At 39.8% G+C, this 26,527-nt stretch overlaps 1 protein-coding gene across 3 annotated transcripts; it reads right to left on the bottom strand.

Moving 5' to 3' along the window:
• On the bottom strand, nucleotides 1-25,668 carry MRPL15 (mitochondrial ribosomal protein L15). Of its 3 annotated transcripts, XR_011337180.1 has the most exons (7): nucleotides 25,505-25,668; nucleotides 21,521-21,678; nucleotides 18,912-19,077; nucleotides 18,232-18,355; nucleotides 14,041-17,051; nucleotides 8,269-8,391; nucleotides 1-1,137 (listed from the first exon to the last, which is right to left on the bottom strand). XR_011337180.1 is itself a non-coding variant. In XM_069854109.1 (6 exons), exons 1-5 carry the CDS (start codon nucleotides 25,601-25,603, stop codon nucleotides 16,714-16,716), a joined length of 885 nt encoding a protein of 294 aa, XP_069710210.1. In that variant the 5' UTR covers nucleotides 25,604-25,668; the 3' UTR covers nucleotides 15,047-15,223; nucleotides 16,671-16,713. The 3 variants fall into 3 exon arrangements, 1 of the variants encoding a protein (XP_069710210.1); XR_011337181.1 differs by lacking the exon at nucleotides 8,269-8,391; XM_069854109.1 differs by lacking the exons at nucleotides 1-1,137; nucleotides 8,269-8,391 and having other exon boundaries at nucleotides 15,047-15,223; nucleotides 16,671-17,051.
• Between the last annotated feature and the right edge of the window lie 859 nt (nucleotides 25,669-26,527).

Below are 26,527 nucleotides of genomic sequence, written 5' to 3'. Positions count from 1 at the left end.
TTTCAGAATAATAAATCACATTTATTGAAATTTACCACAAAAATCTCATACATCACCCATCACATGAAGGCAGACTACATTATATTTTCTAAGGCTAGGCAGTTCTACCATGTTGGGGAGAGGATTTATAGGCTTCTACATGCCAGGAGACATTTCTTCTCTTCCACAGATGTTTAAGATAAATAGAAATTGAAAAGTCTCTGCAAGTTGGACACTCTCCTTGTTCTTTGACTTCAGCATGCAAGGCTGGATTTAATCTGGGCAGTATCCGATCTTCTGAGTGACATCAGTTTCTAGCTGACATTGCTCATGACTCTTTTGTGTAAATTATAGCTGTTATTCATGAGAAATTAAATCATTCCACCCTAGTTGTACACTTGAGTTTCAAATTAAGAGATACAGGAGCCAAAGGGGCTTCTAGAGCAATTTAGTTCACCTTATCCCAGAATGTTCCAAGACAGCTTCTTGCCTCCTGAAGCTCAATTCAATTCGTGAGGTACAAGCAGTCAACAAATCTTTCAGTGATTTTTTTTTTTGCACATGACAGAAAATATAAGGAGTCTGTTTTTCGTGCCATGTGGGAGAGGAAACCTGTTGATGCTGATTCCTTCCCTGTACTAGCAAAATTTAATCACAAAAGTTCCACTTAAAATTCAAGATAAACTTAGGAAAAAGCTTTCAACCAGTGAATGTGTAGGAAAGAGTTCTCAGGTTGGAGCTGGGCTCATTACTCCATGGATACATCAACAGAGAAAATTAAAACATTGACTTTGGCAAATAATTATTTCCATCAAAAAGGAGCAGAATAAACTATATGATCCTTTTGATCACTGCACCTACTACACTTGATGTGAGTATGGAGAAAGACTGGAGATAAATAAAATGGCTGTTGCTTTTAGACAGTTTTGAAGTCAGTAAACTCAATCTGGTTTTGTTGTGGGTGGAAGATCTCTGTTGTGAGAGGTCTCTAACATGTTACAGGAGATGTTACGTTGTGTTTGGGCATGAAGGGAAGACAACAAGGATTGTTGTCTGGTCTTACATGCGTTGTTTTTCTCCTTCACATTTGCCATATTTCTTGTGGGCTGCAACCAGAAGAGTTGAGGACAATCAGTTTTGGAGCTCTTGCTGTTCTTCCTGGAAGAAAATGGAAAACTTCATGGAATCAGCAGTGTATTTCTCATCTAACAAGTTGTCCGATAGTAGTGGACTTGAGGAAAACAGCAGAGTTTATGGGGCCACAAGGCTGCCAAAACCCAAAGCCCAAAATCTTGTTATTGGTAAAGCTAAAGACAGTCCTTCTCAAATACACTTATGTTGCAACAGTATCTTAAAGATTTTCTAGGCTTGAGGAAATCAGAAGATCCTTCTTCACTATACATTCATATCTTTCCTGAATGCAAGGTGAAGAAGAATTCGATGACTCACAAGTTGTTAAAGCAAGGTAGTCTGCTTTATGTCTTAGCTTAACACTGCCTATTGACAACCAGGAGGTGACACAGCTGTAATCCAGAAATATACAGCTCTAATTTTTTGTGATATGGAAGATCCTGGAATTGTCCTTTTTACATGTTGATCCACAGAAAAGTTGGTTGCTTGATTTTAGGGTGAAAAGGAGACTAGAAGCCTTTTTTCCTTCCAGTACAATACTTACAGTGCCTCTTGCCAAGTTACAAACACAGACTGCACATCACAAAATTTATTTCCATAACACTTTGGTTGTAAAATGAACATGAAATTGCTGTTCATTTGGATTTTATCTGATTTCCCAAGGCTAGTCATCCCAGAACTTGATTGTTTGGTACTGCTTCCTTGCCTGGAAGACTAAATCTCTGTGTACCTTCAGCTCTTTAGCTTTTTTTAATAGATCTCTAGAGGAATAAGTTTACTCCCACTAACAGTAACTTCGTAAGCAGCTCAGTGGGGTTGTTTGTAGACTGATGTAGAATAATGTAATTCTTAAAAAAACCCTTGAAAACTGGTCCAAACGTAGAATCATAGAATGATAGAGTGGTTTGGGTTGGAAGGGACCCTTTAGAGGTCGTCTAGTCCAACTTACCAAACATTATGCTTGATAAATATCACCCATCACCAATTAAATCTACGAAGACAAACAAAAAGTATCTTTACAAGAGGCCTTTGTTTATTGTTTTGTTAGTACTTCTTTTCCTGACAATCTTAAAGGATCCACCACCACATCATTATTTCAGTGTAATGAGAATATCAATCTTACTATTTCTGATTTACAGATATCCTCAAAGATTGTAGCTTTTAACACCAGGAAATGTAAAGGTAATTGAGTAGCAGCTTTCCCATTTACTAACCATTATCTTTCAAAACTCTCCTTTCCTGTTCCACAAAGTTGTTGCTTCATTAATCTCCATGCGTGACTGAAAGCGTTAAAAGCTTTCATGACCGATTTATTACAAGAAGACAACTGGGGACATTTCCCATCGTTTTAAACAGCACCCTCTCTTTTGATGCAAAGTACCTGTTGAAGTATTCCTGCTTCACAGCACCGCTGAGGCTTTTCTTCCCAAACTGGAGACTTTCAATCTCAGTACCTGGCCCAGACCCTAAGCCAACCGGCCTCCTGGCCGGGGTAAGATCGCCCTCCAGCGTCCTTCTGAGGTTTTGTACGCTATTTTTGAGGGGGGGAACCCGAACTGCACACTTAGCCTTAATTCTAGTTTCTTGTAAGGCAGGCAGTGGGTGTTCCGCCCTCTGTATAACTCCGTATGCAGCCTCCTGCTGATAGCAAGGATGCTGCTGTACTCACAAAGCTCTGCAGGTCACCACTGCAACTGCCAAAACTATTCCAAGTGTATACCGTGCAAATTCAGTTCCATAAGTTGAATTCTAGCACAATACTTTGTTCCAGCTTTGTACCTGTCTCCACTTACTCCTTGCATTTTTCTTTTCACTTGCCACTTCTGAAGAAGAGGGGGACAGGACAAGAGGGAATGGCCTCAAGCTCCGCCAGGGGAGATCTAGGCTGGACATTAGGAAAAAAATTCTTCACAGAAAGGGTCATTGGGCACTGGCACAGGCTGCCCAGGGAGGTGGTTGAGTCACCTTCCCTGGAGGTGTTTAAGGCACGGGTGGACGAGGTGCTAAGGGGCATGGTTTAGTGTTTGATAGGAATGGTTGGACTTGATGATCCAGTGGGTCTCTTCCAACCTGGTTATTCTATGATTCTATGATTCTAAGAGAGGTGGATGTTGCTAAGCTGCATCAGAAAGAAATACAAATATCAGCTGTCTTACTCACCAAAGGGACAAACCCCACAGGGCTGGAAAACACAGCCCAAGGCTGGAGACCCCTCCTTACCCCTGGCCATTCAGCATCGATGCCTTTGCAGCTGCAGGAGGCACTCACTCTGCCCCTTGCCCTCACAGGACAGCTGGCTTCATCAATGCTGTTGTTTTAGCAATAAGCATGTTTTGGTGGCTAAATACCCTTGAAAAATACCCTTGAAATATGCCTGGAAGTACCAGCCAGACCCTTTCTTAAGCAGCAAAATGTAGGGCAGCTCTGCTGGTTCCGTGTATAACAGAGTTACCTCTTTGTCTCCCACCAAGTCACATTCTCCCAGCTCCAGTCAGGGCAGAAAAGGAGCTGGGTCCTCTCCCAGAGAAAACGAGTGGCAAAGAAAGAGGGGAATTTTTTTTAAGCACGTTAAAAATTTGCATCTGCAAAATAAATTTATGCAAAACACTATACTCTTCCAGGCTACTTGTAGTTCTACATCGTTCCTATTCTCTGTATATCTTGTGCTCCACAGCTGTCTGTTTCTGGCACTGATCAGCAAAACCTGTCTCTTTTGTTTAGTCATGGCAAGTGAAAAAAAAAATGTGGAGTGTAAATGGCAGCAGACCTGGACCAAAGTAGTGTGTAAAAATTCAACTTTCTGAATGGAATTTGTATTAAATACACTTCAAATAGTTTTGAAAGTTTTAGACATCTTGATGTGAAAGCAAAAGTTTCTAATTATCATTTTTCTGAGCTTAAAGGGTGGTCAGCTTTGTATAAATCACACTGCAATTGAAATTGTTTCTCTTAATGCTGTTACAAATAACATTAAGACTGCTGTGACTGAAAAATATTTTAGGAAAAAAATGTTTCTATTTTACTTTTGACAGATTATTTTAGTGGATTCTACTTCATAGTTTCCCTCTCCAGTCCACACCTTTGGGTGGATTTTTTCAAACAGCACCAGAAGCAGGAAGCGTGCCCTCATCTATGGTTTATGAGAAGTACCCTTGCTGAAGCCTGGCTTCTCTAGCTGAAGTCTGGCAGCGACAGGTACTGCTCTCTAACAGAAGAATTCACACTTAAGCCCGTCTGTTAGTGGGGACACATGAGACTCCTCTCCCAGTCCAGCTGCTTGTCTTCACAGAGCTTGTTGCACCTTTCTGTCTTTGACACTTCCACTCCTTCATCCAGAAAAGCTGAAATGGGTGCAAAGGTTTCAAAAGAAATGGGAAGGGAACCAACTAGATACCCAGACAGGCAAGCTTGTGCTGTTATACAACAGTTCTTTCCTTAGGAAATCAGGTTAAAATATAGGAAAACTTGACTGTAGTATTGTCTGAATCCTATTAAGACAATTAACTTCTAAAGGTAAGAGGTTAAGCTAAGAAGCCATAATATTCTAGGAATGTCAGTTGGCATTAATGTTAGCTACTGAAGCACATTTGCCCTCCTTTCCGGGCAGACCTGCAGCTGAGAGCTCTGCTACCTATTGAGAAGTGGTTATGCCAGCATCGCCAGCTCTGGTTCCATCGGCGCCTCCCCAACTTTGTGACCAAGGGACTACTACCAGCAGTCTTCTAGAGATACTGTAGACTATCATCACACTCCAGGGCAAAGTTTTACTTGAAAAATTTGTAAAGATTATATACAAGGATGGAGTATTTTTGGACTCCAGGCTGTAGTTTGACAAAATCAGTGGTTTATGTGCACCATGCTTTTATTATCCCCCCCCCCCAAAAAAAAATAACAGCCATGGAATAGCTTGCTGACTGGATTTTGATCATCATTCAAGTGTTCATGAACTATGTTATTTTAGTAGTAAATAAGGAATCTTGGTGTAGATTTGTTTTCATATTGGATGTGAAAAAAAACCAAACCAAAGAAGATCTGTAATCTAATTGATCCAAACAAATTAGTACAGAAGGGTTAGTCAGAACAGAACTGTGTCATAAGTCAAGATGACCTGTGTCCTGTGGGAACCACAGACATCTTTCATGTGAGCAGAGTCTTTAGCATCCTCAGAAGGATGGCACAGAAGAGCTTAAATTGGGCAAAGAGAAGAGAAAACATTTGAATCCCAGGAAAACTAAATAGTCTTTAAAGTTTCTTCCATGTCATAATAAATTTTTCATTCATATGAGACTTCTATATTCTTCCTATGACCTCTCTTTCTTTTAGTAAGTGTTTTCTGGTCATGTTAATCATTTGAACAAATTGCTCAGAAATTCAGTCATTTGTTAGTGAGTTCAAAAGATGCCAGGGAGTACAAAGATGCATCATTATTTAAATGGCACTCTGCTGCATAGTTTAATGTATGAGCCTATGCTTCACCATGTTCACTTCTTTTACGCAAGCTGATAAGCTTTTTAGGACAATGCAATCAGGAATTTTCAAAAATTCCTATTGTAAAAAGGAGTCAATAAAACCATAAGCAGAAATAATCACAGACAGTTGACCTCTTCTGATAAAGAATACCAGTGGATAGAGATATAAATTTCAAGATCTCTCTCCTACAGTGCTTCAGTATAGAACCATGCATTTTCTTGGAATTTCCTATCAAAAACAAAACCCCAGTAAACAAACAATCTCTATCTGTTTAAAATCTTACACTTAAAGTTACATCAACTGATATTTTTTTGAACAGAGTTGTGTAAAATTCAAGTGAATACGCAGTGCTGAGACATCCCGAGTCATGAGAAGAAGAATTAAGACTAAGCATGTCCACCTTCAGCTTCAGTTTTCATTTAACTTTAACTTTGATTGTGACTGAAACTAGGAAATGCCTTTTTACTTCAGATTTCCAAGTATGTGAAGAATCCAATTACAGTATGAATGAAAAACAGGTAAAATCCAAAAGCTTGTAGTATAAAACAGGAAGTACAATTGGCTTGACTCCTTGGATAGCCAGAGGTATTACTAAAGCTCTTCTGATTTTGGATACAAAAAAATCAGAAGAAAAGCCACAGAGTCGTGTGCCTTACATATTGGTTCCTACAATACTGCATGCAAAGTTCTGACAAAGGTATATGAGTCTGAAAGGTCAGTCTCTTCTTTTTATGGTGGTAGCTGGTCATATGAGCAGATTGTCCTGGCTGGGTTTGCCATTATTTGAAGAAAGGAAATATAGTTCTTCCCATATTACCAGCTAATAGCAAGGGCCTTGCAGGTGAGCTCTGCTGGAGAAAAAGCTCCTCCAAACTCCCTTGCTAAATCAGAGGGTAGGACACCCCTTTGGCTCCCCATCCAGCCGCAAAGCCATTCAACCCAGTGATCCAGAGCCAAGTGGGGCACACAAACTGTTCCCCATGCAGGTTGTGGCACTGGAGAGGATGACATGGCATCACCTGCCTGCATTATGGGGCTCTCCATGTGCTATCATGTCCAGGCTCGAACATTGCTGGAGAAGTGTAGTCACCACATGAGGGAGGTTTCAGGGGGAGATTTGAGCACAGGGACTGCTCTGAGTGATTTTCTCTGGCTACACCTGCACCTGTTCCCATGTCTGCACCACTGGGACTTTATGTCACATGTTATTTTACAACAGATGTGTGGACTTAGCTCCACCCCAGGGCACCTGCTACTTGGGTGCTACTGCTACAGTGTTAAGTAAAGAAGCACAGGACTCACAAAGACTATAGAGGAATCGTTATATCACAGAATCGCTAGGTTGGAAAAGACCCACTGGATCATCGAGTCCAACCATATATACGACATTCTTTATAAACTCAAAGATCACGTTCAAGGCCTTCAGGGTCTCCAGTACTTATTTTTCAAAAGGAAGAATTTTAAGTCTCTCTTACCTCTTCTGTGAGGTCTGGTGGTGCCCTTGGAGCCCTGGAACAAAACTATAAAAACTGTGATGATATTAAAAAAACCCAAAAAATCAGGCCACAATGATGTGAACTACTCTGCAGAAAACAATGTATTTCATGTACACATCAGAGCATCTGAATCCCAGACTTCCAGAAAGACAGTGGCTATTAAGAGGCTTGTATTGCTCAGAGACTGGAATCTGCTGCCTTTGACAGAGATTTTTGCCTTGGGAATTTGTTAGTCTTCTCTCCAGAGGCACATCCTATCAGAGACAGTTAGCAGATGAAAAATCTGTGTATTTTAAAATAGAGGAACATTATTTTTTTTCATAGGCTAATTAGAAACATGCCACAAATACAAAACCTGAGCCATATGTAAAGTTCTGAGGCAGGTATAGAAGATTGTCTGAAGGAAAAAAAGCCTGCCTTTTCCGTTCAACAACACAGGGCTTGTGCAAGTTCCTAGCTATTCCATTCAGGAAGAATCAAAGTTTCCTTTCAGCCACAGAAAAACAGTGAGCTCTGATTCTTTGTGTAGTCAAACACAGTGCTAGTAGCCGAAAGTCATGCTGAATCAACTAAAATGTTTCTTTCCAACATTCAAGGGACATTTAAATGACAAAAGACATTTAAAAGGCAAAAATTCCTTTAGCCCCAAGGACTGCTCCAAGAAGGCTCCTTTAGCGCTCTAGCTTAGGATCTCATGCAATCTCCTTTAACATGGGGAACCACTGAGCAGTTCTGCGGTATACTTTTGGGGTCAAGGATTATTCTTACAAAGAAAAGATTGCTTTGATTCATTTTGGGAGGCTGTTTCCCGAGGTTTATACAGCTACTTATTGTCAGAAGTATGTTATTTTCCTCATATATTATTCTAGATAACTAAAGAACAATCAAAGCATTCTGAAAACATCTTTTCCTCTTTAATATGCACATCACAAAGGCACAGAATTCAAAGCACTTCCAACAGGATCTACCATGGTGATGGAACAGGTAGTTCTTTCCAGGTGGCAATGTCATTGCATGAGGCTACGTCTGGTCAGCAGACATCAGTAAACAGAATATCCTGCAACTCAGAGACTATCCCATTATGCTTGATTTTGGATTCTTTAAAACAGGGTAAGCAAAGAGAATGCAAACAGCAAGGTCAGACACGATTTTATGAAGCAAAACCAGAAAAAGGACCATATTCTGAACTTACCACTGATTGCTATCAGCCATCTCCCTTTTTGCCCACACGCAAAACCTTCCTGGCTCCAACATTAAGCTTGAACGAACTTTCAAGCTACCTTAACTTCATCTTAGGAAAAGGACGCTAGAACCACTGAAAAAAAAGGCCAAAAGTGATGATTAAATAAATTAACTATTCACGTTGAGGTTTAAACCTTCCAGACCCAGAAAAGAATAAACAGTCGGTGAACCAGACGTCAGTGAATTCTCATGGGAATAAATGTGTCTGGTCACTAGGTGTCAGCCTTGCCTGTACCAGAACACTGGACATTACCAGTGTTCCAGTGAGCCCATGCAACTCTCGACGCTACGAATTATCATTGCAATCTTGTACTCCAATTTAGAGAAAGGAGCCGAGAAGGATGCTGTTTGTCTGGGATGCTTATGTACCTGGCAATATAGTATTTGTTATCCTCAGATTTGGATGCTGGAAACAGCAGTATGTTTCTTTTATGCTGAGATGAGACTGGAGGTCAACTGCAGAAGCAGCAGAGGAGTTGTGCTCTCAAACAATAAATAAATCAGTAGGGTGTAAGTAATGAATCGGTAACTGTTTTGCTAGCCTCGCAATATTTACTGTTTATCCTAAAGCATCAGTTCCTGGAAAAAAAGCCATCACATGAAAATGCTGGCTCTCACTTCTTAAATTTGCTTCTAGCCTTGCTGGATACAGAAACAATGCTTGGAAACAAGATCCCTGCAGGGCTGAAAAATCTAAGGACAACAAAGAAAACCTAGAATGTATTCTTTAAACAATTTCTTGAATACCAACAGTTCATAATGGTGCAGTCAGCAAAAACCAGAGTAATTAAACATGCAGCAGAGTTTAAGTGGTGTTTGCTGAACATTTGTTGTTTCTGATTTTGAAATTTCTACGGATGGAGATTTTCATATCTTGATTCTCGTGTTCCCAAGTCTTCACAGATTATCTTTTCTTTTCCTAGGGCCAGCTACAGTAGCACAGCTGTATATCATTGCCCAGAGTGATCTGCTCCTGTTGCAGTTTCCTAATATGCTCCAAGCAAAGTCATCCAGCTCAGCAAAGAGCATCAGTTCGAACTGGGAAAATACACACTTTTCACAAGATGCAGCAAAAATTACTTGTCAGCTTTTTACTCTCCATTTTCATATTAGATTCACTTAATGGACAGATAAGCTTTTCCACAATAAATAAAGACAAAATCATAGTATCCCCAGGGCTTTGATTCCCTTAGATACATATAAATGAGTGCAGAAAAACTGAGCCAGGCAGAATTTCACAACGTTCCCATCCTCGCTACAGTAATTAGTTTCACGATCATCCATTCTCCACTCAACTTGTATTTGATCTTGGGATTGTCCCCAGCCCTGGTGCAGGATCTTGCACTTGCTGAACTTCTCAAGGTTCACAAAGATACACTTTTCAAGCCTGTCAGTGTCCATCTGGATGGTATCCCTTTCCTGCAGTGTATTGACTGCACCACACAGCTTGGTGTCACTGGCAATCTTGCTGAAGGCACACTCAATCCCACTGTCCTTGTCTCTGACAAAGATGTCAAACAGCAGTCCCAGTACCAATGCCTGTGGAACGTCACTCATTACTGATCTCCACTCGGACATTGAGCCATTGATGACAACTCTGAGTGCCACTTTCCAGTCAACACCTTATCCACTGAGTGGCCAATCAGGAAAGATAGGGAAGGACTCCTTGTGATGGAGTTTAGTGATAGGACGAGGGGTAATGATTTTAAGCTGAAAGATGGGAAATTTAGATTAGATATTAGGAAGACATTTTTTCCTGTGAGTGTGGCAAGGCACAGGAACAGGTTGCCCAGAGAAGTTGCGGGTACCCCATCCCTGAAGGTGTTCAAGGACAGGTTGGATGAGCAACCTTGTCTAGCAGGAGGTCTCCCTTGCCCATGGCAGGGGTTTGGAACTAGATGATCTTGAAGGTCCTTTCCAATCCAAACCGTTGCTTGGTTCTATGATCACGCCACTGTAAACACCTGTCCTTAATGGTGAACCTGGAAGAGCTGGAGCCTTCCAATAATAACAACAAAACCCAACAACAAAGTCAAAATTGGCCCAGACATTTCACAAGTGCTAGAATTCAGGGCAGCAGCAACGGCAAGCCAGCCAAGCCCAACATAAAATCAGTAGAATAATATTTTGACTGGAACAGTATCAAGCTGAGTACATAGCCCAGGCCCAGACTGCCTGCTGCTGTGATTAGAGTGATTACCTTGCCAAAAAAACAAAAAAAACCCATAAACAACAAAACCCACCAAAAAACAGAAGAGAGAAATGATTCCCTATGCATTAAAAAAAAGCAAATGTGTCTATGAGGTTCCAGGGACTCAGAAATCACTGAAAACAGGAGAAATGACAAGTCAAAATCTGTAGAAGGATCAGTCCCAAATCTGTCTTTTATACACACACTACAATTCACACAGCACTTGTAAGAGGGACCCTAAGAGACATACTGGACTGCACGTTCTTAGAAAGCAGTGAGACAACATCTGTGTTTAAGTATCCCAGTCACGTTCTCTGATCATTACAAGCACCACTTGCTGAAGGAGACACCTCAGAGGAACAGTATCCTCCTCTCCTGTTTTTTCCTTATTTGTAAGTTCAGGCAACATTAACTTCCATGCTTTGCCTGCAGAGGAAATGTGTACAGTAGAGCTAGCACAAACATCAGCACCATATTACACGAGGGCCAAAGAATGGTGGCAGACAAATTTTGAATGGCAACACCAGTGAAGAGCTGTGAACTATGAGTATTCCAGCTTGAAAGAGCCAGGGGCTTGTAGGTAAGGATATCACCAATTCTGTATCCTGGAAAAGCTGAGCTCTCCAACAGTTGTAAAATAACATAGAGTACCTAATTGCCAGTATTTCACCTCTTGTGGCACCAAGATGGCCTCCAACTTGTTTTTTATTAAATTAGCATGCTTATTTTCAAAGACAAACTCAATCTTGTGCATCAAATTGAGAAGTTTGCAGTGTTGAGCTAGGCAATCCACACCAATGACTCATGATCCACAAGGAGTTCTTCCCTCCACTAGCTTCAGGCATCTTCGGTCACCAAAAACAGAGTGGGATTCAGCTCCAGATACTTACGTTTGAGGTGTGTACAGGTACATTATATGTTAAAACCACTATCATAGTCAGTAGAGCCTAGAGGGCAATTTAGTTGCTCAGATGTCTGCTTCAGGCTAAATACAGTGATTCTCCAGATTCTACCGATTGCATCACTCAGATTTCTACCGACTGTGAAATGAGCTTAAACAATTGCCTACATGTGAGCAACGTAAATTTAAACTTGCATTCATATTGAAATGCTAAATTTATAGGGAACTTGGGATTCCAACTTCTGAAGCTCTCAACCACAGCTATAGTTAACAAAGTAAAGAAAGCATCTACCTTGTAAGATACTAAACGTGAATTTATTTTCTTAATTTAAGGTACTCCACACTGGGAGAGAGGCAAGCTACGCTAATATGACAAAAAATCCACAGAGAACCAGTTTACAGTAAATTTACAGATTGACTTATTTTTCACAGACTGCACTATGTACACAAACCTCTAGCTATCACTACCTGCACAAGGAATAACAATAAAAATACAAACATCAAGAAAAGGTAGTTTCAGGCTAATTTGCCCTTACTTATAGATCAGGGAGCAGAAAGGACAACCCTACGATGAAACTAAAAAGAACCTTGGAGGCTGGGTTTCCAAAAGTGCAAGGAGAGACTGATTTGGACATTGATGTATTGAACACAACATTGCCTATCCATTAAGGCTCGTGTCTAGCACGTGCAATGCTGAGTTACGTGTGCAGACACCCTTCTAGGAGTGTTCCTTGACTGAATAAACTCTGAATCCATTGCTCAAAGGCCCCTCCACGTGTTGGTGTGTGCCTCGGAATCTACAAGGTTAACAAGTAAACAACATTGCTGTTGACATTTTTAACAACAAAAGCAACTCCAGTCCAGGAAACTCAAGCCATGAAAAAACCGCTCATATAAACAGATGCAGGAATGATCAACACTTTTCCTGCACCAGAGGCACATAAAACAAGATTTTCAAACCTAGAGTTGGCCAGACAGGATGACACTGTGAGAATGACTAAGCCCTGTAGTTCCCACCACTACAACAGGGGAAGAGAGAAGAGACCTCAGAAAGATGCAGATGCAACAGAGGGAATATTAACCAAAGGAGACAGAATAGATCTGAGGATAGTTTGCTTCCACTGAGAAACCAGTAATTCTATAGACAATGCCATACAGTTCAGCTGCAAGAGACCACGAAGGGCCATCTGGGCTGGGAGATGAAAGAGCTTAAAAAAAGTCATAATTTTCCTAACAACTAAGAATTCTGTCAAACCAGGACTTCTAATTGCATCTTTTCATAGAATAAACCATAATACAATAAACTGAAGTATAGACTCAAGTTATGTAAAACTATTTCCGTCTGATCACCCATCAAGAAATTTTAAGAAATAAATCTGCATATGGAATGTTAAACTGGCCATTTTGGACAGACACAGCATCTTTATTTTACATATATGTAAATATAATTCTTCAGTATTTAACTCCTGCAACAATTTCAAATTCAAGACAAATTTTTACAGAAATTGTGAGCAGAAATTGTGAGCGCAGAATTAGCTGTGCATCAGTATTTTAAATTTTAGCAATAAAATAGAAAATAATTAAACTAGCAATGGGAAGTGATCTTCATAATTGATCACTTTTATATGACTTCCTGAAACACTAACATAAATTACTCTTGTATGTCAAAACAATGTTGGCATACTGCCAGCACAGATTCGGATCAGAGCCACTTATTTATTCATTTATTCCTTTTTGGAAATCAGTGGGCTGCACAGTCAACTTTTGGTTTTTAAACACATACTACACTGTGAAGTACAGTGAATTAAAAGCTAGCATGTCCTCATTGTACAAATAAGTGAAAGGGAAAAAGCATCTATTTTAACTTCCTTAATTTCAAGTCTGCAGCTAGCTAACTGTAAGGGTAGAACTGTCTGGCTGCTGTTAGCAGTTTGTCTCATAAGAAACAGGCAATTTCTAATTAGCAAGGCATGATATAATAAGTTATGTACTTAGAGTCCTTTATTTTCATTTGACTCACCTATGTAACCAGTTTTATCAAGGAACCATTCCAAACAGCAATGTTGTTGATAAAAATTGACATGGCTTTCAGAATTTTATGGCACAAGTAACTTTTTTCCCCTCAGCTACTCAGTAGTGTTTTTCCGGTTACAGCAGATTGGGTGCTTCTTGCAGTGTAATACATTGTTGCATATGAAAAACCTCTATTCAAAACAGGATATCCAAGGCAATCATTTATCTTATGAACACCAAAACATAGTGCATATTCCTAAGTAAAGAGAATTGCCTTAGATGTCTGTGCTAGCTTACACTGAACCTGACCCTCACATAAACAACAGTCCACTGGGAGGCTGTTTATTATGAATTTATTAGAAACCTTGTCAATAACTTGTGCTTTTGGTAATTCTGTAATCAGTTGCCAGGAGACTTGTGTTCCTGACGAGATAAAATGAACAGGAAATCCTCTATAGCCTTGTCACTTTTTTTCACTAGTAAATAAAAATCAGAACAACCATTATAAAATACTAGCTACTGTAAACAGGAGAAAAAAGACAAGCATTGCATATTTTAAATAAAGCAACATACAGCCCTTTTTGCCCTCTCCAATTATAAGATGATAAAAAAATCACCTTTATAAAGTAGAATGACCGGATTTTGCGGAACGTGGCTGTTTTGGCTCCAAGGTATTTGTAGCATTATAGTATCAGAGTCAGGATACAGCTGCCTTGTGACTAAGATGTCGTTCACTGAATAAGTGCTATCCAATCCCTCGACGTCACCAGACATCTGTTTCCTGTTTTCATTCTTTCCTTCACTGTTATCATTTTATACAAGTTACCCTTTCACCTGAAAACCATTTAGAAGCCTAGAGAAACCAGCGTATGCACACGTGCATATATCAAAGAACTTGATTTAGGAGGAAAAAAAAAAAAAGATCCCCGAGAGCAATGCGTTCATTTTAATATAAACAGCAGGAGTGGAAACAAAGTTGCCTTCCCCCCTTTTCTCCTCCCAAAAATACACAATGATACATAAACACTTTTGTCTTCTGGTCTTCACTAATATGAGTAACTTCCTTCTTCGCTTCCAGTTAAGTAGCTTTCCTGTTGAGTACCACCACCTCCACAAAATACAATTGTGAATTGATTCATAAAAACAGAAACATTATGGCACAAATAAGGGAAGGCAATAAATACTCTTCCCCCCCAACTCCTTCCCAAATGGAGGCAGTAGTATTGTAATAACAAAAAAGAAAAAAAAAAAGGGAAAAAAGAAGTATTGCTTGTCATTTAATGTTCCAAACTAACAATCATCAGGATGCTGAACAGGATACATCCAAAGTGAGAAAGTTATTTACTTCACATTCAAGTTAACACGAGCTATACTTTTTTTGGCACACGGTATTCTTAATGTGCCAAAAAAAAAGTGTTGTGCACCTTATGAGACATGAGTGTTAACACCACTAAGACCGAATTCCTGCTATTCACAACCCAATTTCATATTGGTGTTGTTTTGCCACGTTTCACCTACACTAAACCACAAGTCAGGAACAACCATTATTGATAACATCTGTCACAAATTAACAACAAACAATAGATGCTGAAGTGTAAACTGTCAACAAATAGTGACTTTCCATTGTTAATCTCTGGATTTTACAGTTTTTATTTAATCAGCATGAAATTAGACAACTTGTTTTATTTTGTTTTGTGATACAGATGCTCATTAATTGACAAGGCAGTTCGTTGAGCGAAGCAAAAATCTGGGCTGGTTGACAAACATCAATAAAAAAAATCCTCCACTGTTTCTTATTCTCTGAAAGAAAAAGAAGATATTTTAATTTCTTTTCTCCCCCATCCTTTCTCCTTCCAAGGCACACCCAGTAAAATACAAGTGTTATACAGGAAAAACAAGAGATTCTGGCACTCAAAGGGCTTTCCCTAAGAGTTGGGATAGTTTGGCAGCTACAGGAAACTACGTAGCATTTCCAAAGGCACATGAAATTGGAAAGCCAGAATTCTTGTGTTCTGGTCTTCTGGAGTGTTTCCTGCATCCTAATAACCAAATTATCCCCACTGTAAAGCCAAATTCAGCTTCCATTAGATTTCATATAATTATAAATCATCTGATAAACTTCCAAGGAGTCAGAGCAAATTCCAATAGCTTAACTTAGTCTTCTCTCTGATATTTCAATGCACCGCCTGGCTCATCATCCGAAGTATCCAATCCTAGAATACTCTTGCACAATAATAGTAGAGTATCCTAGAGAGACTGGTGAAACAAACATTTTCTGGAAAATATTTTTAAAGATTGAATCAAGTTGATGTGATCAAAATACCATTTCTCACAAAAGTTATTTGTTTATAACCTTTCACAACATCTGATTTCATTTGTCTACTGTCACGCATGCAATCTGTAATCAAGCTGAACACTGAACCCTAACTTTGTCCATCACATCCCCATCCTTTATAATCTACTGTCATGGTCCAATATACATCGACTCTGTGTCCTGCTATGTATTTTTATCAATGACATTACATATATGTCTGGACAAGTTTTAAATCAATGGCTTTTATTATTCAAACAGAATTTGAGGGATGTATTTTTTCTCTAAATGTAGATAGAAAGTTCTTTCTATCTACAGATAGAAAGTTCTTTCTATCTACAGTGTGTCTTTCATAATTCCATCTGAAGGATTAAGACAAAAATTAAGACCCCTCAAGCTCTAGAGCTACTGGTGGAAGTGGCAAAATCCAAAACATTGCTATGGAATTGAAGAAATTAATGAATTCTTCTGTATTTTGTTATTTCTGAATGGTTTTAATTTTCCCCATTAAAAAATAGATAGTTTGCCTCTTAGTGGTACTCAAGATAGCATCTTCCCAAAACATAACTTAATGTTACACAATACAATAGGAAAACTAATTTTGGTTTTGTACAGACATGTTTCTGATTTAAATGGGGGGGATAAACTAATTATTAGGTCAAGTTGCTCTTCCCAGTTGTCCCCTACAAAAAAAGCAACATAGAAACAGTTTGTCTGAAAAAAAATAACTGACAAACTATTGCAAGAGAAAGTGTGCAAACACACACTTTGTGTCAGATTCTATACTGTTTCCAAACTTCTCATACACTGTACTATGACAATAAAAAAGTTGAGCTACAGTAGATTACATAAACAAAATTTTATGTTTTGTCTAGCATAATAGGGAATCTTTAAAAAAAAAAAATCAAGCGCCACTTCAGATCCATTATTTCATACCCAGATGTTTCCTGTACACCTGCAGTTGTCTCCGCTCCTGAATTCATGAACTGTAGTATTTTAACAGCCTTTCATCAGTTGGTTTTAGAATTTTCTTGTCTGCCAAGCTTACGATCCATCCTGGTGCAAGACCAAAAAAGATCTGTCTAGGATCCTTGCGCATGCTTAACATTTTGAAGAGTTCATCCTTAGTTATGTCTGGTAAGGCATAGCCGTATTTCTTTGCAAGTTCAAGTCTGGCTTCAGCCACCTTAGATGGATCTGCCAGGTACCCACGATTACTGGCATCTTTGTAGTAATGGACTAGATCTTCGTGTGGAAGCATTCGCTTAGGAATAGGCTGGCCACGCAGAAAAAACACTACTGGCTTACATAAAATTTCTGTGGGCAAACATGAGAGAAGATTAGATACTATGCTTTATAATACATACTTAAAGACATAAGATGATACCTTCTTGTTTAGTATTTTGTGCTAAGTAAATTAGTAAACTCTTATTAAAAAGTATCAAGCAAAACTCCAAATTTTAAGAATATTCTTGTTCAGAACGAGATAGTGGTTTACAAGTTTCACTTAACCAAACAACTCTGTTTTAACTGACATTTATAGCGACAATCTGGATGAATCATTACCTCCAAAACATTCAGAATGCTTACTTTGGAAAGATACAATAACTAAGCTAGTAGCTGCCATTTATTTAAAGGACTGACTTCCAGCTTAGCAGCAACACTTTTCATGGCTGTTTACATAGCGTACCAACAAATGTCAATATTAGAGTTTCTAGAAGTATTTTAAATAAAGAATCAATGACATATGTACCTATTTAGTCATTTGCGAGCCTATCCTCTCCTCCTTAAGTTTTACTGAATTTTGCAAATTACATTCTAGATCCTTTCAACCTTAGTATTTTGATTATTTTCTAGATCAGGAAAAAATAAACTCATAAAGAAGAACAGGGAAACATACACTTTGCACTGAAAATGTCTATTCCTCTTGTTTCCAGCTTCATTCACACATGAAAACTCCATTATTGTCAATAAAAAGTGCATGAATGAATATTAGGCAGGATGCAGCCTCAAGCAAAGTCTCATTCTTCAGTGAAAGTGTTGTGAGAACAATAGTCATTTTGACTAGAACGATTTTAAGCTTCTATAAGCTAGTTATTTCCTCACTTTAAATGGAAAAGTATTTTAAAAGATCCAGTGTTTTTTACATCTATTTTTTCCCTTAATTTTCTTAGTGTTATTAAACAAGTGAGAAAGTTTGAAAACAAAGATTCAAAGAAACAATCTTTTATTAGTTCCTCTATTTACAAAGCTGCTTGGATTTCTTTAACTGGCTGACTGGTAAACGACAAATAACACTGGTGGAGCTAAATGGGTGAGTGGTGAAAAAAAGCAAAACTGAGGATGCATTACAGTTCAGCATTTGTATAACAACATGTTGTTGAAGCTTTCCGAATAGAAGTAGTTCTTACTGGAAAATAATTCACTATGTTTGAAACTTTTCTTTGAACCATTTAATCTTCGTATATTAAAGAGGCCGAAACAAAAAAATTCTTACCCAAACTCCTTGGATCATAGAATGACGTTGTTACAACACCTCCATTTTTTTCTATGGCTGCAATTGCCAATTCAGATGCTCTCTGCACTTCAATATTTACTTTTGCTGAAAAAATATCAGCACCCTGTAAATTTTAACACATCAGAGTAACATTAAAACGGGTATTTTAGGACATACATTTAGTCTTCTTTGCAAAGCTGTAAGAAAACTTAAATCCTGCAAAACATTCTGGTTTGGTTGTTCCCTGCCCAAACACAGGTAACCAAATTGCTCCCACTCAGTCACCTGGCCTGAATAAAAAAACACTCTGCCTTTTCAAAATATTCATACAGTTCGTTCAGTACATTCTAGTCTTCTGCTGCAAAATACTTGTTTGACTTGTTGTTAAGTGCTCCTTAACTATTCCTTTTGTAGTCTCCCAGGCTTTAAAACATGATCCTGGGGTTTTGTGCTAACAAACAGTGCCCTCTAGTGGATTCATTACCATAAAAGTCTCACAGCAAACAGAAAAGCAAAGATGCTTCCAAATCACAGGGAGGACAATCTTAACAGCCTGGTATTGAAAATTAAAAAAAAACAAAACAAAACAAAAAAAAAAAAACAAAAAAACCCCAACAAAACCACAACAGAAAATCCAAAGCTTTCTACTGCCTGACACAATAAATGACTTGAATGCATACCTCCTCCACCAGCTGGACACCATAATCCCTTTTGAGAGGTTGTACTGTTACACCTCTGGCATTAACGAGCTGTGTTAAGTCAATTGGCTGCGTGGGGTCCACTCTACCCAAATCAATCAGGTACTGCAGCCTCTGAAGACTGAGTGGTTGGTACTGACGTCTGAGGCTGGGGAGAGGAAAACAAGAAAAGCCACAAACAAAGCAATGAGAAATTTACAAAATTGAACTTTTAATAGAAACAGGTCAACCGAGACACACTAATGTATTCCATTTTCTACTTACTCCTAAAACTACCAAGTAAATATTTAAAACACACCCATCCATAAGCCAAAAATTTAAGTTTAATTTAATGCAAATACAAGCCCTAGTAACAGTCCAAGACTTCCATTATGCCTTCAGGTTTGCTCACACACCCCCACCTGCAATACACTATTCATCATTTTCCTGCTGCTGAGCTCAATTTACTCCAGAGTATCTCTCTACTTGCTGACTCATTTAAGGAAGAAAAAAAAAAAAGATAAAAAAAATTTAAGTGTCAGCATTTCTTGGCAAGCCAACAATATTCTAAATAACTACCATCTTCAAAGTGAATCCAGCTTGGCAGCTTCACCAATACACCCAGAAAATCTGACAAAATGAATATACAGTCAAAAACAAATACATCCTCCTCTCCCAAATAAAATTTAGTCAGAGACTATCAGCCAAACCCTGTATGTGCTCCTGTATCACTTGCCTATATCCAACACGGCTTTTTAGTCCATTGCCACTGTTCCTGACATTTCACAATATCAAATGGAATCTTCCTCAAAATATCATCAAGGGAGAGAAATATTGAGAAAATATGCATTAACCCATATCCTCAAAGGAAACTGCAATATTTTTTCAACAGTCATCAGCTTTGGCAGAATCCACTTTTCACTTTTTATGAAGTACTAACTCTCCTATACAAACCAATCCACAGAACAGCTTTCCCAAACCCAGTATCTATGCTCACTGCACACCATTTACGCTAATGCTCAAAACCTTCTCATACAATCAGCTGGACCACTGCTATTGAAAAGCTCTGAGTGGTAGCAGAAAAACTGTTAGTGGCAAGCTAAGTGAGACAACACGAACCACAGAATTAGCACTGTTAGACAGTTCCTAACAGAGCAAAAATTCACAAAGTAGAGGAACACCTCTGCAGACTGAAAGAAGAGCAAGGTGAAGATAAACAGGCAGAGACACTACAAATCACACTCCTATCTTGCCATGACAGACTCTCTCAAGCATACTTACAATGTTTACTAGAAGGACATACGCAATAGCCTGGCATTGAAACTTCCCTAACAACATTGAAAAGAAATTAGAGGATGCTCTTTTTTTTTGTTTCCACATGCTGTCAGATGCTGTTAAAAAAAAAGCAAGATCTTTTTTTTTTTTGTCACACAAGAAACTTGGATTTTTGCTGTTGGTTATTCACAAACTTCTGACCACTGTTATAATAAGAAGTTCAGTGTCAGCAATCTGCAGCAAGAATGGATATCTGAAAACGCACAGCTATTTGATGAAATTATAACAACAGTTCGATTTTGTTTCATTTGCTAAGTTTAACAATTCACAAATAAATTAATGAGTCCTTTCATTCTTGAACTGTCTGGTAGGTATGGCACATTTTTCTTAGTACTGCCTGTAACAACTTCTGCATCCATAAAATGCTTTCTTGACTATACCTAAAAGGAAAGAAATGGTTACTGACCAAGGTAACACACACGCTATCTTAGGAAACAAAATCAGCTTTAAAAAACAATAAAACCCAAAGCATTTAACTGTGAACATAGTGAAGCAAATTACTAAAGCACTGGCATATAGATTTCCAGCTAAGAGCAGTGACTGGTTAAAAGAATCGTTTTAAAGATTAAAAAGCTGAAAGAGCGACATCGCATTAACAAGCACAATGTGAAAAGGAGACAGAAGTGTGAAACAATGCAGAATGTCTGAGCAGAACAAGAGTTAAAAATGACTTAATGGCTTCATCCAATAAACTTGATATACAAAAGCTTGTTAAGATCCCAGAAGGAACAGATGAAGCACAGACAAAGCCTGCAGTGTTGCAGAGCTAAAAAAATAGTCATGAAGAGAGGCAGAATTGTTTGACTAGCAGCAGATTAGAACTTCAGGTGAGTAAAGCAAAGAAATAACAAAGCAAGGCTTTGGATTACACTTCCATGCCTGACATCCTCCCTTGTGTCAATGGAACTGTTCCCAGTCAATTCAATAGGTTATCTGCTGGGCAGGCAGGCAAAGGGAGAAACAAGCATGAATGGAGGAGTGGTCTGAGAGGAGAAACGCACTCAGTTGTAGCAGGAAGGGTAGACTGCTACATATAAGAGACTACACAAAGAAAAGGGCAAATAAACAGAGCTGTAAAACAACAGAAAATACATGAATTCATTAAAACAAAAAATCTCACAGGAAATGGGAGATTCTGCTGGTAAGGAAGCTAACAATTTGAGAGGGATGTCTCATTCCCAGATAGGTCTGTTTTGGTATAAAAGATTCCAGCCTCAGGATAAAGACCAAGAAAAGCAGATAACAACCAATTTCTGAGTACATATGAAGAAACTTACCTATGTCCCTCATTAAACCCATATTTTGGTATGACCAAGTAAAATGGAGTTTGACCACCCTCAAAGCCTAATCGGGGGCGATTTCCTCTTTGTCTTTCTCCTTTGTGACCTCGACCACACTTCCTGCCTCCATATCTTCCACGGCCACGTCTTCTTTCCTTGAAAATAATCAATGATATATTTAATCAACTACTTTGGAGATAAATAGCTATAAGATTTCAGAGATATGAACAACTGAGCAAAATGATTCTTGAGGAAAATTTAAGTAATTGTTCCTTTCTAAGGGGAAAAACAGCCAGAGAAACAGTTAACGTGATTTTTGCAGACCACAGCTCTAGGCGGGCACCACAAATAGTCTGAAAGTTTATGCTAACACACATTCCTTGTGATAAAAGGAATAGCAGTACTTAATCCTACCTTTTACACCCTGTGCTTTTTACGTTAGGAAATCTTCCTGAATTAACTACTGATATTTCCTCCTATTTTATGAGAAAGTTGCTCAGTGCTCAGAAGTTTCTAAACATTGACAATGAAAAGAAATAATAATAACAACAACAATAACAATATCAATTCTACCTCAAGGGGCAAGGAAACAGAATACATGCTATGCTCGCACATAATATTTCATGGACTGCAACAGATGAAGTTTCTACTGACTACAGATCAAAAGAAAAGACTATATTCTAAACTTATTTTTTCTAAATGCAGACTGTGATACTAAGCCATTAGTTTTCCTAGCACTTTAAATCAGCACTGCAGCCCAATAATCTTCCTGTGCTCACCTCGTATTTGTGCCAGCAGAAGCACTCACACAGATAAATGGTGAACAGGATCAAAGAGATAAGCAAAGGTAAAACTTTTTTTTTAATTTAAAATCCAGGTCACTTGCACCATTCAGTACAATTCAATGGCATACAAATGCCTAGAGAATTACAGAACAGGCAGTCAGCAAAGGTAGAAATGAGCAGCTGGGAGTGATGGCTATTAAATGAAGCACTACCAGCTCACACTGACCTAAGTAATAAAGTTTTCTGTGTAAATTGACTTCATTTACTGAAGTCATTAATGTACAGAAGAACTTGCAGCACTAAGGCTCACTTTGGTTTCTTTGTGATTTGTCAGGGATAAGACAGAGCCACAAGCTTCAGAATCCTAGCTGCCGTGCTCCACAGTTGAGTTCACTGTTCAGCTCCAAGAGGTACAATCACATCTGTACATCACTTTGATGGATCCATTCTATCTTACAGATTTTTTCCCCCGATCAAGCTTATATTCACCAGAGTGTGAACACATGTGGAAAGAGCCTTGTCCTGTTGCTAACTAGTCTCACATCTGTATAACAGAACTCACACATCTGGTATTTTCCACTGCATGTTTCCCAATGTGAATTAGTACGGCTGATAGGCATGTAAAGCAACACATTCTAAACAGCATTTGCACTGCTTAAAAGCTAACTTTTGTTAAGTCACAGCACAGTCACTGTTGGATCAATAATAATGTAAATAATTCATTATTACACTACAGTAAGCCTGTTCAAGTTCTCTTTTTTTTTATTCATCACTCTGCCCAAATCCAGGCACCTCTAACCCTACAAACCAACTCTATGCAGTTAATATTGAGTAAAACTCATGTCTAAAAACTGCTCATCACATCATAGTACTTGATTATTAGCCTAACACCATAAAGACATAAAATTTGTTGTTTGTGGTCCTTATTGTGTCTCCAAGTTTTCCAAAGTTATGGTCACTTATGTGTACTGAACTATTAGTACAATATTTCAGCCCTACAACCAAAGGAAGCTGATTTGTCCTCAGCCCTACACTATGATTCTTCATTCACAGCGCTTCTTGTGCTGACACAAGCAGTTGCATGGGTGTGTGTTGGACAGGTCAGGGAATTAAACTAGATGAAAACTCATTTTTGTCCAACTAGTTTTCAGCTGGTTTAGTTCCCTGCTTTGGCTCACCACACAACCTGTAGCAGCAGTACAAAATACACAGCAGGTACGAGTACCTGAAGGGAGAGAGAGGGTGCAGCCAACTCGCCCCTTCTGGCAGCTGCCTGTACACACACCAGATTACACAGTGACTTTAGCTAACACAAGCACACTGACAATATCTGGGCACAAATGGAACGTAATCAGTACATCGACCAGATCTTAGATTCTCAGAAGGGCCAATCAAAACTCTTTTTTTTTGCTGCAACTTCTGATTGTGAAGTCAAGTGCTCTTAAATCTGTTTATTGAGAACTTCATTAATCACATAATAAGGTTGTCAGACACAAAAAGGAACATATCAGAGAAACAGAGCTGAGTTCACTTGTACAACTCATTTCCTAGATGGAGTTGCAAGTCACTTGCTAAAGACCCAGTGAGTGTACAAAAATATCTACTTTCAAGATTTAAAAAAAAAAAAAAAAGAGTGTTTTCCTTAATCCAACTGCCACCTTGAAAAACAAAAAGTCCTGACATCAATTACAGTCAGGAAAAAAGCAGTTCAAGCAAAGCTCAAGTTAACACTATGTCACAACTTCTGAATGCTAAGCCTAAAAATACCTTTTTGCTGCCTGGATTAGTTTGAAAAACCCTAAGAATCACCACTTCAGTCCTGTACAGGGCTGCTTCTTCCAGCTCTGGTTGAGCCTGGACAAGCTGGATGTTCACAGCTATAAATGAAATAACTTGACAGGGGAACCCCAACAGCTGCAGAAGGGAAGAGTTTCCATTCTCCTGCCATAGGTTTACAGGATTGCACCTATGCAGCACTCACCAGCTCTGTAAGCACCTCTACAAAACCTTGTGCACTGACAGGGATGTGCTGCTTGTGCTCTCTCTCTGTTTTCTATTCCTACTGCTTTAGCCCTTGAACCTCATCGCCCTGAGCACTGTTATTTCCCCCCAAACAGTTGGGCTTCTGCTTGGTTTCTTTTCTTTACTCCTCTATCACTTTACAAGGAGACAGGCAAAAGAAGATTTAATTTTGTTTTTGAGAAAGCAAAACAAACAAGAATTGCAGGATGACATCACATTCCCTTTTTTGGTTAAAGCCTTTTAACTTTCTCTTTTCAAAGGTATTACCCCATCCCAGAAACATTTGATATTACACATTTTCTTACTGTTTCCCTCTACTCCTCAACGATAGCCCTGAGGTTTACCTAGGGCCACTCATCAGCCAGTCCTCTGTAGGGACAACCACACACACTGGCTACACAACTTTTGAAGAAGAAGAGGGACAACATACACAGCACTGCCACCCTCTTCTCAGCCTTCCTACGCCTATTCTGGCCAAGCTCCTCTCCTGGGAAGGAAGGCGCCCCCACCACCAGGGCCAACTCCTGTTCCTGAAGGAAAAGGAGAACGCTTCCCTTCATATCCCTGCTCCTGGAGGAAAAGAACATGCGCCCGCCGTGGGGGATGAGCCCCGCTCCTGCAGGAAAGGACGCTGTGCCTTCCACAGGGAATGAGTGCCTGTTCCTCCAGGGAACCGAACCACTGCTGGGACCAAGTCCTGCTCCTGGAGAGAAAGAAGATGCGCCCACCCGTGGGGCTGAGCCTCGATAAGAGAAGGCTGAAGGGAGACCTTACTGCTCTCTACAACTACCTGAAAGGAGGTTGTAGAGAGGAGGGTGCTGGCCTCTTCTCCCAAGCGACAGGTGACAGGACAAGGGGGAACGGCCTCAAGCTTCCCCAGGGCAGGGGTTCAAATCGGACATCAGGAAAAAATTTTTCAACGAAAGAGTCATCAGGCACAGGAACTGCCCAGGAAGGTGGTGGAGTCACCATCCCTAGAGGTATTTAAAAGACGAGTAGGGGAGGTGCTCAGGGACGTAGTTTAGTAGCAGGTAGGCAGGGTTGGACTCGATGACCCAAGAGTTCTTTTCCTACCTAGTGATTCTATAATTCTGCTCCGGCAGGGAAGGACGCTGTGCCCGCCGCCGGGGCCGAGCCCCGCTCCTGGCCCGCCCGTCCCGCTGCAGGCACTCACCGGCTTTTTGGATCCTGGGCTCGGCCTCAGGTTGGCCAGACTGACCCTGGGCAGCGACCGCAGCAGCTCCAGGGCCTTGTTCGCGCCGTTCCAGCTCATGCCCGCTCTCCTCCCAAGGGCGGCAGCAACGCCGGCCCGCACCGCCCTGCTTTACGGCAGAGTCGTAAAGCAAGCGGACCGCCCACGCTTTTCCGGCAGTGTCGCGCAGCTCACCCGCGCGGGCTCAAGGGCGAGCGGGGCGGCGGCTGCGGGCCGCCCGGTGATAGAGGCAGTAGTTACTGTTACAAATATGGAATAGCTTTGATTTAAGCTAAAATACAGTTTAGTTTCATCTAAGTCATTCTGGGTTTTAAGTTAGACGGAATGTCCCTCTAACAGCGTGTTTTCTTTCAGTGTTTTTTTTTTCCAGACGCTGTTGATTCCTTAAAGATTATAACGTCTTGTGTGAAGTACGATCTGTGCTGAACAGATGTGTCCTCTTATGTAATCCCCTCTGTTTGCACTGCCTCTCTATCTCAAATCCAAGGTGAGGCAGAGCTGCCTCCAAATCAGCAAGAGTACCAGGCACGGTGAGGCTGCACCTCGAATACCATATTCAGTTTGGGCCCCTCACCACAACAAAGACATTGAGGTGCTGGAGTGTGTCCAAAGAAAGGCAACAAAGATGGTGAAGGGTCTGGAGCAAAAGTCTTATGGGAGACCTTATAGCTCTCTACAACTACCTGAAAGGAGGTTGTAGCGAGATAGGTGTTGGTGTCTTCTCTCAAGTAACAAGTGATAGGATGAGAGGAAATGGCCTCAAGCTGCCCCAGGGGAGGTTTAGACTGGATATCTGGAAAAATTTCTTTGCTGAAAGGGTTGTCAAGCATTGGAACAGGCTTCCCAGGGAACTGATGGAATCTCCATCCCTAGAGGTATTTAAAAGTTGTGTAAATATGGTGCTTAGGGACATGGTTTAGCGATGGACTTGGCAGCATTAGGTTTACGGTTGGACTCAATGATCTTTAGAGGTCTTTTCCAACC

Source organism: Phaenicophaeus curvirostris, chromosome 3 (assembly GCF_032191515.1).
Source record: "Phaenicophaeus curvirostris isolate KB17595 chromosome 3, BPBGC_Pcur_1.0, whole genome shotgun sequence".
Classification (NCBI taxonomy): domain Eukaryota; kingdom Metazoa; phylum Chordata; class Aves; order Cuculiformes; family Cuculidae; genus Phaenicophaeus; species Phaenicophaeus curvirostris.
Note: the sequence above shows the minus strand (reverse complement) of the source record. Positions and strands in the feature narration are given on the sequence as shown.

Bases quoted from the DNA above. Each gene is read 5' to 3' on its own strand.
- MRPL15 (XM_069854109.1), bottom strand. From the start codon at position 25,603: ATGAGCTGGAACGGCGCGAACAAGGCCCTGGAGCTGCTGCGGTCGCTG. The intron at 19,078-21,520 runs GTAAGTTTCTTC...TCCTCTCCCCAG, and splicing joins GGGTTTAATGAGGGACATAG to CCTCAGACGTCAGTACCAAC. The intron at 17,052-18,231 runs GTAAGAATTTTT...GTTTGCCCACAG, and splicing joins CTATGATCCAAGGAGTTTGG to AAATTTTATGTAAGCCAGTA.